Raw genomic sequence first — 11,701 nt, 5'->3', positions numbered from 1 at the left:
GAGCTAAAATTTTCACAAAACTGCTCACTTTCCTGACAACACCAAAAATATCACAACACAAGAGCGTATTATATGAAAAGCTGCCACTGATTCGGTTAGAATTGCGGTCACAAATTTTTAAAATAAATCTTTAAATTTCACAAATGTTAAAAAACAAACTGCAATAGGTTTAAGCATTATCAAAATATAATAAAATGGCGTCACACTAAATCGAATCATTTCCGAAAAATGATTTTTAAAATGATGTCATTTCGATTAAAATGCTACTTTCAGTAAAGGGGACATATGGGCAGCCAAATTTTTGATCTAAATAATAAAATAAATTTTTGATAATTTAAACGATGTCAGCCTTTATTATACGCTGATTACCAGTGCTTACATTGTAGAAGTTGATTTCACTAAATAAGTAACAGAAAATCTACATATTTTAGTCAAAATTTTGTGTGTTCAAATTTAAATTATTGCGCTTTTCCGAATTTCCTAGTTGTTTTGAGTTGTGATCGTTGGATGGAGCAAGTATCAATTGTTAAGAAGAATCATGTTGGAGTGTGTCTGAGGAGGAACAATTATGCCTCTTAAATTTATCAAGGCTCTGATATGCAGATTGTCACATCTTTCAATTGATCATACAGGCGGTGTTCGTCCTGGCGTTTCAGAACATTGAAATTGATGATCGTTCTTGGATAATCTAAGCAAGAAATACAGCTTAATTATACACGTCCGATTAACAACCTTACCTACAACGAATATATATAGTTAGCATGTACACAATTCCACAAAACAATGTCATTTCAAAGGTTTCGACTCATAATCGGGAGGTCCCGTGTTCAAATCCGCGGCTGGGCAGGATGATGTTTCCTTCATTCGCTTTCTATGTAACACTTACTTGTAGATGTTCTAATAGTCCGTTGCCAATTGCAGCGTTAAAAATATCGAATGTCCGATTTGTAGTTCCTATTACGAACTGCACCCAATGTTTACAGCCGATATGACTTTATCTTAGTCGTTATGGTAACTTAACCACAGGATGTTTTAGCGTGTTTGGTGATGAAACGATATTAAAGTTTACTTTCATTTATGATTCGCTGAAAGTGTTATATGCAAATCGGTATCTAATGCCCCAGAGGTCAGTCATCTTTTGTACCACTGTCGTCATTGCCTGCTCTCTCAGGTCGAAATGATAGGAAATTTCTGTATCTGCTTAGGCGATTAATTTTGGGTAATTTGGTGAGTTGTAGTACGAACGGAGTGAATACACGCGGAAGTACCTAAGATCAATTGTCCAAGACAGATAGATACGCATACAACTTGTCATGTAAAGGGAAAAAATCCACATTTCGCTCACTTTCGGCCCCGAACCAACAAACACCATTTTTCATGTGTTGGGGCCGAAAATGAGGGAGTTTCGAGATTTTTCTCGGGTTTTCGACCCCTTACATGAAAAAATTTTTGAGTATCTGTTTTGGACGTTTGATTTTAGGCACTTTCGCATGTAGCCCTCACTTCGTTCGGGCTACAACTCGCGAAATTTCCTAAAATCAAACGTCCAAAACAGATACACAAATAACTATTGTCTGCATCTAGTCGTCGTTGGGGCAAACGCTGCAATATCTAGGAATATAATTTTGTATGCAAATTCATTATGGGTATTTTCTAGTTACATTAGAAGTACTTTACGAATGGTTATTTGGATCACAAGGGACGAAAGTGCGGCAATCGCACAGGTTGAATTTTTTTACGTCGTGCCATGTGATCCACACAACTTTTCATTACAACAACTACGAAAATTGTAATTTGAGCTTCCTTATAATGTTCCAACTGATGAAATTTACCGAAATAAGCTGAAATATGCGGGGGTCCCCTGGTAAAAGAAAAATTTATAAATTATTGGCAACGTTCTTTTCTATCACAACAATCACAGTGATCACAACGACACCAGACGGAACACATGTTGTTGCTGTCATTTACTTTCGCATCCTCGTTTGAGGGGCGAAAGTACTTTCGCTCCTCTGTTGGGAGGCGAAAGTATTTTCGCACCTCTTGTGATGTCGTGGCTAACTGAGAGTTGAATTTTTATACTTTCGCATCTCACTCGGGAAGCGAAAATTACAACTTTCGTAGTTGGTGTAATGAAAATCTATTTTTCATGCTTCGGGGCCGAAAATGAGGGCGAAATTATCGAATTTTCTCGGGTTTCCGGCCCTCTGCATGAAAACTCACATGTGCACCTGTTTGGGACGGTTGATTTAAGGCACTTTCGCTTGTAGACCTCACTTCGTTCGGCCTACAATCCGCGAAATTGCCTTAAATCAATCGTCCAAAACAGGTACACAAATGACTATTAGACGCCCACACTGGTCAACATAAAGTCACGCCGGCCTAAAATATTTTTCAAATTTGAAGAATTTTGTCAATTTTCAGAGAATAAATTTCCATAAATTTTAGGCCGGCGTGATTTTACATTGACCAGTATTTATTTTTAGGTTAATAAACCAATACTGTCAAGGAAGCTATGCCTCGATACTGTACAATTTACAAATTGCCACATGTATGTGTATGTTCTATACGTACACACCGTATGCGATGGTGGCGATGATATATATACTAAACTTGCAGCCGAAGTCGCACCACTTATTTAATTGACAGACGTATTTCGACATAGATTTGACTCATGTTGTTTTTGCAAAATATTGAGTTATAATTAATTTAGTGAGTTTGCTGATTGTGTTTATTCCGCTCTTACGATACTGTACATACAAGTACGTATTACTCACAACAGTAATATAACGCAATTCCTAACTTAGTTTTCTTTAGTTTTTTGCAACTTGTAATCACCAGGCTTTTGTTAGATCACAATGGTCTCGTTGGAATGTGACGAGCGATGTGCAAATTATGGCACTAATCTTCACGTTTGTTACGATAATATAATTACGGCCGATTACACTGGCACAACATATAAAGGATTTTACGCGGATAGTGCACCTGTTGCAGTCAAAACAATATTCAAATGCGAAGAAACTGAACAATATTTTCACAAAGAGACATTTCGATATTTGATGACAAACTCCAAATTTAATCGAAATGAAAATTTGGTTCATTATTTCGATATGGACGAAACTGTTAAATTACGCTTCGTTGTGATGGAACGATATGATACTGACTTGAGGGACATGCAAACTGAGAAATTCCGGAAAAGTGACAGATTAAAATTCATAAAGAGTATATGTCAAGCCGTACACATTTTGCATTCCGAAATTAATATTGTTCACGGGAAAATTAATCCGAATAATGTGTTACTGTGGAAAAATCAAGACGGCAGTTATACCGCTAAATTGGCCGACTTTGGCATTAGCAAAACATTTTCAGATGATTGTACAACAATCGATACTAATGGAACACGTAAGTCATTTTCCTTGTTTAAGCGCTAATCATGTTGGAGGTGTAGCAAAAAATGGCGGCACTACAAATACACGTTTACGCAATATATTATTTTACACACACTGCGGTTTAAACGATTTCAATTGAATCTGCATATATATGTTTAGACTCGTACGAATAACACGCGGCTTATACGTTTACTTTAACCTTTGTAACACTGCGAATTCAAGTCTCTGAGTATCGCGTAGGCATAGCTACCAAATATTGATGATTTTTGATAAATATCAGTTAAAGTTATCAAAAATTAATATTTTGATAATTATTGATAGTTTCGTTGGATCGACAATGACAGATTCTCTGGAAACCTACCGAAATCGGACATATTTCGGCTGGGATACATATATATATAGAGTTTGAAAGGTCTTTGCCTGAGGAATTCGAAACAGGCCTCAGGTGGTCTGTAGCCACCCTTGGTTGCTAGTGGCAGGTCTTCAAAGGTCGATAAATGGGTGTTTTTTGGATTCATTTTAAGCCCGCTCAACATGTTAAAAAATGATAAATGACATGGGAAATTTATTACAGCTCTGTGTCGGTTGGGATGCCTCCTAATGTGCAACTAACATAACAATATCCCGTTAAGCTTTCCTTTAATATGCCGTGTTTGTGATCATGATCGAAAATTTTATATGAAGCTTAGATAACGTACGTTACAAAGAGCATGTTAGTTTCATATCCCAACCGCCACAGAGCTGACATAAATTACCCATAGAAATTGTAAAGCCACCCAACTTCCATTTTATCACTTTTTCTAACATATGTTAGTAGATGTTTGCAAAACTAGGCACGCCCAATTGACCTCAGCTTTCCGACGAACCCACTCTCATCCAGGTCGCGCCGTGTTAGCGGCCGTAAAATGGGTCCAAATACATCCATTTTTCAGAGCAAAACCTCCCAAACTTTATATATACCCATCCATCCCAGACGAAATGGATCCAAAGAGGATTAAGGTGAAAACTTGAAACACATCAAAGGGTATCGTTGCTTTGCTGAAACGCCGAGAAGGAAACAACAACATAAAAATCCTTTCCCACCATTCGTATTCGAATGCTATTGCTCATACTCTCCATTCATTCGCTTATACTTTCCTGCATTCGCTCATATTCTCTAAAGTGGCCTTTATTCGACCACATTTTCCCGTCATTCGCTCATAATTTGGGCTCGTTCGTTCCATTCATTCGCTCATATTTCCCTGCATTTGTTCCAATGGCGAATGCAGCCTGTCCCACCATTCACTCTTGTTGTTTCTCCCTCGTGAAAAGCTTACCTTTGGGTGTTGTTTCACCACTGGATTTTAGTTTATTTTTGATGATATTTTTCCACCAGGAACACTTTTTCAAAAATATGGGACCGCAATAACGACCACGAATGTGTTAGCTTTGGAAAAAACAGAAAATAGCTTTGGTTGCAGTCGTTTGACTAGCTCTGAGAAAACTAAGCAGTTTATGAAAATTTCGTTAAACTGCTGATTTTTCTCAGAGCCGGTCAAACGACTCAAACCAAAACTAATTTTTAGTTGAAGCTAACACATTTGTGGTCTTTATTGTGGTCGCACATTTTTGAAAAGGATTCTGATGAAAAGATATTATCGAAAATGAAATACGAGACACGCAAATGTAGGCTACAATTTTAGGTAAGCATAGATGCGTCTTAAGTTACGAGTAATCGCAGTAGAAGAAATTCAATGTACTTCCGATCTGAATGGCCAATAGTTCAATGGAGCCGTTAGGAATTTATGTCTGTTACTTCTTTATCCTAGGCTGTATAGTCGTAGAAGTGGCTTGAATCTTGATTGTGAGAAGATTTTGCGAAATCATGATTCTTAACGTGTTCACTAGTTCGTAGCTTTCGGAAAATGGAAGCTTTCGATGAATGCGTACTACAGTCCTTACTAATAAGAAAACTCCTATAACTCTTACATCAAGAAGAAGATGTAAATCGATACCAAGGTCAAAAGATAAAAGAGCCAATCACCCTTCACTTCACGCACATCTTATGCGCCGCCTCCAATACAGCTCTGGGTGGTAGGCGTGGAAAGAAGTTACGATGAGTATGTGTTACAATGAGATTGTATTTGATCGCATAAAAAATTGCCACCGTATGTGCACCAACATACCTTCATCTACTTTAAAACATCCCACACACATGATACTTAACTTAGTTTATGTTGCGCTATCAATGTGAGTGCAAATCTAAAGTGTCTAAAGTGCTTGAAAATACTATAAATAGGAACGCGACACTACACCATTACATTTTAGTTTTAGTTTCGTGACGAATCACACATGACTACAATTAGGTGGAACTGCTGGAACTCTTATAGGTATATGATAACGTTTGTAACACGTCAAGTTCGACTCCCCGAGTAAGGGGGAACTGTACAGTGAAGATGGTGTTCTTTGCCTATATCTCAAGTAAATGTTGATCGGTTTTCATGATTTTTTTATTTGAACGGCATTGACTGTCAAGAGGTAGTATTTATTTCCGGTCCCATAGCAAAATGATCCACAGCCGCCATATTGTATTTTATGAAAAGTGAAATTTCTTACTGAATGTTTGCATTGCATCGACTAGATCAACGAATCAACGAAAAAAATGAAACGTTTCACAGTTTACATTTACAATGAAAGGTGAAATATCTGGGTGAAAATGGTACTTCGAAAGTTCAACAGAGAAGCAATTACTCATACGTGAGGAGTCTTTCAGGCATCCAATATATGGAAATATGTATAGGGTACATAGGGTAGTAATAAACAGATAGACCGAAAATTCATTTTGATCGACTCGATATAATTTGTGATCGACCACAGCTCCGCTCCTATAACATGAACATAAGAAATATTTGGAGGCTTGAATGAGTGTTGAATCATGTTGTCGTTATAAACCATTTGGCAAACCGAACCAACAGAATAGAAATATTTCGGTGTTTCTATGTTGGAACCAAACACTCACATGACATGTCGACATTGTAGACATTATGCTTCGTTCTTGCTCAACACTCGTACGTGTATTGGTATTATACTAATTATGCTTAAAATTATCCCAAAATAATTAAATAATAATTTTTTGACGAGACATTTTAACTATTTTCACTTGTTTTTAAGTTCACCAGTCATCATAAAGAAGCAATAATTCCTTACCTTATTTTCTTTTAGAAAACGATGAGTGGATGTCGCCAAGATTTTTAAGAGCAAACGACTGTGGAGACATAAAATACAAAGCATCCGCCGCTGACGATATTTTCAGTTTGGGAATGCTGATCTATTACATTTACACAAATGGAAAGCATCCTTTTGGTAATCCTTCATGGCGAATTTATAGCATCAGATACAACCGGATTGATTCCGATGACATTTTAGAAGAGAATTTCGCATTTCAGAACTTAATGCGCGCTATGACTAACAGGAAACCTAAGGAACGACCGACTATACAGCAAGTTATCAATCATCCGTTCTTCTGGTCATACGAGTTCAATTTTCATTTCATTAGAGACGTGTATAGTAGACTTGGTTCGTTCTGCCAATTTCAGGATAATCTTGAATCGCGTTTCGATATTATGAATGATTTCAGTGGTGGGTGGAATAAAGCCTTGGATCCAGAGTGGATTGCCTACTTACAAAAGCAAAGGGCAAAGACCTCAAGACCGTACAAATTCAAAAGTTTCGTTAGTTTGTTAGGTTTTATCTGTGAGAATTTTGAAAATCGCTCCGATTGGGCGAATGAGACTAAATTAGTTCCACTATTAAGAAATGATGAGCCTGCTGATGCAGCGATCGACGAATTATCGTACATGCGATATTTCATGCGAAAATTTCCCAAGCTAATCTTGGTATTAGCCACAACTGACGGTATCGAATCACTCCGGTTGAATCCAGATTTTATATTACCATCACAAACGACATTTGACTTAGGCCCTTCTGACAAAAAACGTGGGTGGATTAGAAAAGTCTTATCTGAAAAATGCACCAAGACGTCGAAAGTAGTTCTCAAAAGAAAAATCCGCAAAGAGAAGAAGCGTCAAATAAAACATTGTGAAAAGAATCCCAGACGTTCGCAAGTCTCTTATTTTGGTCAACAGACTGTTTAAGTTGGGAAAAAATACAAGATTATCCGAAGAGACAATCAAGATTTTATATTAAATGTAGGAGTAAGTTCCGCAGATCGCTGGGACAGCGATCGCAAAAATGTCAGTAAGTACAAGTCTTCTGTTTGTTGAAATTTCATACTGAAATATGCATGGAAAATTACAGACATTTTGGTGATACTGTCCCAGCGAAGAAAATAAAATTGCGGTCCATAAATTTTTTTTAATAACTTTTAATTATGCTGCCGCTAATGTGCATAAATAACTTTTTCGATACAAAATAATTCTTTTCAATAGGGGAATTCCTTTCATTTTATTTATACTGAGTATATCGCGTATATTCTGAGTATATCCAGTATAACGAGTATATCTTCACATATTTCGTATATTAAGTATGTCGCATGTGTTTGACAACTGCCACATTTAGGAAAATGAAATTTTTTACGCGATGGATTTCGATCAAACAACATGCCAGTGTGTGATCTCAGGCGTCTGGCAAGGTAATTAGTTTTTCAATAGGACCAATATCGGCTGAGCGATAAGACTTTGGAAAATGTTTGTTTTTGTATGTGATTGGCACTTGATTTCATAGTGTTGTAGCGAAAACTTACATTAAACAAAAATGTGATAGTTCCTAATTTTTGATAATTGTATTTTTCGAAAAAGTTTTGTATGCAAATTACGCCAGCATGAAGACAATGCATAAGAAAATGAACACTTTCTGTGTGGTTTGTTTTCCTTGGGTAATCTAGGGTTTTTCGCAAATTAAACAGTCTGCACTATTTAGACTATTATAAGAATAAAACTCCCCAACCCTCTTGAATATATAAAATTTTTGAGAATTAGAGTTTTTGACGAATTGCAACAGCAACTTCACAAAAACATTCTCTAAAAAAAATGTCAGTTATTTCGAAAGAATACTTTCTAGCATATTTATCATTTTTTATGTTTTTTATGTCCTCAGTAAAGCCATCTTAATTTTGTCTCTGAAACTGAGGAAATTTTTGGTTCAAAAATAAACTTATTTGTCAAGAAATAATATTACATTATATAGGTACTAGGGCGCAATTTTCATAAAATCCTTCAGAGTGTAAAATACTTAGAAGGCGTGGTTCGGAATTCACGTTAAGCATGTGGTCCCTAGTGTTAGGGCATTAAAATACCATGTGAAAGTACCTTCACTAGCTATAACAGCAAATGGTAGCCGAATCTTTCACTTAAAATGTGCTGAACAATAACCATACGCTATTATTATTATTATTATTATACACTAAATTGCGGTTCTTCCGCCAATTTGCACACCGCACAAAATTTACAGCGAGACACTTACAATCTCCGCGGTACATATTAGCTTCAAAAATGAAAGCTTCATATAAACGACATTGCGGCGATGTTTTTGCGAAGATCGCAAAAACAAAATCTTGAAGTTAAGAGTGAAGTTTTTAGATTTTCAGGTCATTCAGATTTTTAAAAGTTTTTGAGAAAAAAAAATAGTTTTAATGAGGATTTCGTCTTTTAAGTAAGACGACATCCTTTGGAATGATTATAGTTATTTACGTAGCGATTGAGTAGACCCTTTACATAAATAGAACTGCTATAAGGCTCTATGTATATAAGAGTCGTGTACATGAGTAGTCGTATTAGTGATATAAAAAAAAATAAATAAGTGATATAATTTTGCTTGCAAAACCTTTAGCACTCTAGGGTAAATTTGTTTACTCTTATCTACGTTGTGTATATAGCACATAATACACACACATACACACACACACACCGTATGCGACAAAGAATAATGTGCGTATCTGTCTTGGCCGGCGGTTTCTAGACATTATCACACGAGAAAAAGCCTAGAACCAACTGTCCAAGACAGACACGCAATAGTTATTTACGTATCTGTGGTGAACAGTATATTTTAGGCGCGTTTGCGAGTTGTAGCCGGAACGAAGTGAGGGCGACAGCCGAGAGTACCTAAAATAAACCGTCCACAACAGATGCGTATAAACTCTTACACTCCCCAAACCATGAAAACACTAAATATCACGCGTCAAAATTTATCGGAAACCACAATTTTTTAGTTCTCTCTCAGCAGACCTTGCAAACAGGTCTAGGGATCCAGGCGATGTTTATGGTGGAGTTTGTTTATGTTATAATTTGATACGAAGCCGGAGTTTACTCTCCGTATCCACGAGTAGTGTGATGCACATCGAACGATCAACTCGTTCGGCTTTATATCGAGTATTTTCGGTTTCGTTTTTATCCAAATTCTTCTTCTATACATTCAAGGTCAACCTTGAACGGTGTGTATTATATTTGGTTTTGTTGTATGTGTATTTCATGGTGTGACGAGTGTAAAATTGTGTGCATCACAGGATTGAAACCACTCAATCACAGATTATGTGTGAATTCGTATACCACGAGAATAATTTTTGCATACGTATATACATACATCTCTCGGTATACGAATCCACACGTACACTGTAATTTCGTGATTTCAATCCAAGTGATGCAAATAACTATTTCATGCTGACGGCCTAAATTACGAGGAAAATTTCGAAATTTATGCCCAAGGCATGAAAATAACTGCTGCGTACTGAGGACGGAAGTTGAGAAATGTAAGCCCAAGGTGCCCAAGAAAGTGACAGAAATGTAAGCCCACGCGGCGAAAGCTTCGCTTACATTTTTTTTCGTCCCCAGTAGGCAGCATATAACAAAAAAATTCATGCCAGCGATTCGGAAAATCCTTATTTTGTCCACCACGAAGCGTTGTGAAATGGCGTTTTGTTATTATTCTAAAATGCGCCATTTTAGATGTGAAAATAATCATTTTCTCCCCTAAAATGGCGTGTTCAGCCATATTGGGTGAGAAAATGATTATTTTCTCACCTAAAATGGCTGAATACCAAAATACGGTTTTTATTTTATTTTCTTCAAAGTGGACAAAAATACGGATTTTTGCAAAACGCAAGCGTTGTGTTCACCTCGGGGAGAAATAGGAAATTCCATCTTGAGCGATTTGCGGCCCTCACTTTTGGCGAAATTTCCAACTTTCTCCCCTTGGTTAACAATAGTATGTTACGTACCTGCGGGAAAATTTGCTTACTCACAATAGGAGTAAAAGCAAATTTTTCCGCAGGTACGTTTTATATTTTATGGTAATGAGGAATCTCGCGCCGGCGTGATTCACAATGACTCATGAAGTGACATTTTCCTTATACAAAATGTATCATTGTGAATCACTCCGGCGCGAGATTCCTAGCAGCCTATTTTATCTGCCTAGAACAATATTTTCGCACTCATCTATCTAGAGCTTTTTTGTTTATCTCGATATATATGTTCTCGGCAGATAACAAAGTGTAAGCACCTCTTGCCAACAAAATTGTTATCTTGACGTGTGGTCATTGCGTTTCTCGCCTTCGGCTCGAAGAGCAATACCCACACGTCTCGATAACAACTTTGGAAAGAGGTGCATAATCTTATATGCTAGCGTCCGGTAAGTACTTTTTCTCAGTCACAAACAGTGATGTAAAGTGCTCTTTACCGTGCGCTGGCATGTAAGTAACTATTTCCTAACTAGTGTTGAAATATCGCGACCTTGTCGTTTATTTCTACAGTCGTTTAGGAAAACCTTTGTTCCTAACTTATGCTAAAAGGCTTTTTTAGCGAATTCGATTCCATTATAGCCTCCGGCGAGAATTTTAGCATGAATTAGGAAATAGTCATTTATGCAACCGGTTGCATCTCGGTTCCATAAATAACTATTATGCCACTAAGTGTCATAATTTGCAAAATTTGCAAACTTTAGACGTCACTGTGGCATAAAACGTTATATGCAACTCGATGCATCTAAAGTTTGCAAATTTTGCATTTTATGACGCTGAGTGGCATAAATAACTATTACATGTTCATGCACGGTGAAGTGCACTTTACGTCACTGTTTGTGACAGGTAATATGCACTTACCTTGCGTAAGTATATAAAATAACTTACGTAATTGCTTGTATAAGTTATTGTTTTGGCTTGTGTGTACTTCCGCAAAGCTCACACTTGCCAAATCAATGATCTTACAAGCAAGGACGTAATATAATATCACTAATTCTATGTATTTTTAGTTTTAGTTACGATGGCTCACAACCCCTTTAACTTTGTAATGTGAATCATCATATTTCTTTAAAAATATATTCTTTGC

General features: G+C 36.8%; 1 protein-coding gene across 1 annotated transcript; it reads left to right on the top strand.

Moving 5' to 3' along the window:
* The first annotated feature begins 2,634 nt into the window (after positions 1 to 2,634).
* LOC119084268 (serine/threonine-protein kinase/endoribonuclease IRE1-like) lies at positions 2,635 to 9,527 on the top strand. Its single transcript, XM_037194186.1, has 3 exons — positions 2,635 to 2,759; positions 2,815 to 3,399; positions 6,588 to 9,527. The coding sequence occupies exons 2-3, from the start codon at positions 2,856 to 2,858 to the stop codon at positions 7,517 to 7,519; spliced, it is 1,476 nt and encodes a 491-aa protein (XP_037050081.1). The 5' UTR covers positions 2,635 to 2,759; positions 2,815 to 2,855; the 3' UTR covers positions 7,520 to 9,527.
* Positions 9,528 to 11,701: the final 2,174 nt, after the last annotated feature.

This window comes from Bradysia coprophila, unplaced genomic scaffold (assembly GCF_014529535.1).
Source record: "Bradysia coprophila strain Holo2 unplaced genomic scaffold, BU_Bcop_v1 contig_732, whole genome shotgun sequence".
NCBI classification, from domain to species: Eukaryota; Metazoa; Arthropoda; class Insecta; order Diptera; family Sciaridae; genus Bradysia; species Bradysia coprophila.
The sequence above is the reverse complement of the archived record's forward strand: the minus strand, read 5'-3'. Positions and strand labels throughout refer to the sequence as shown.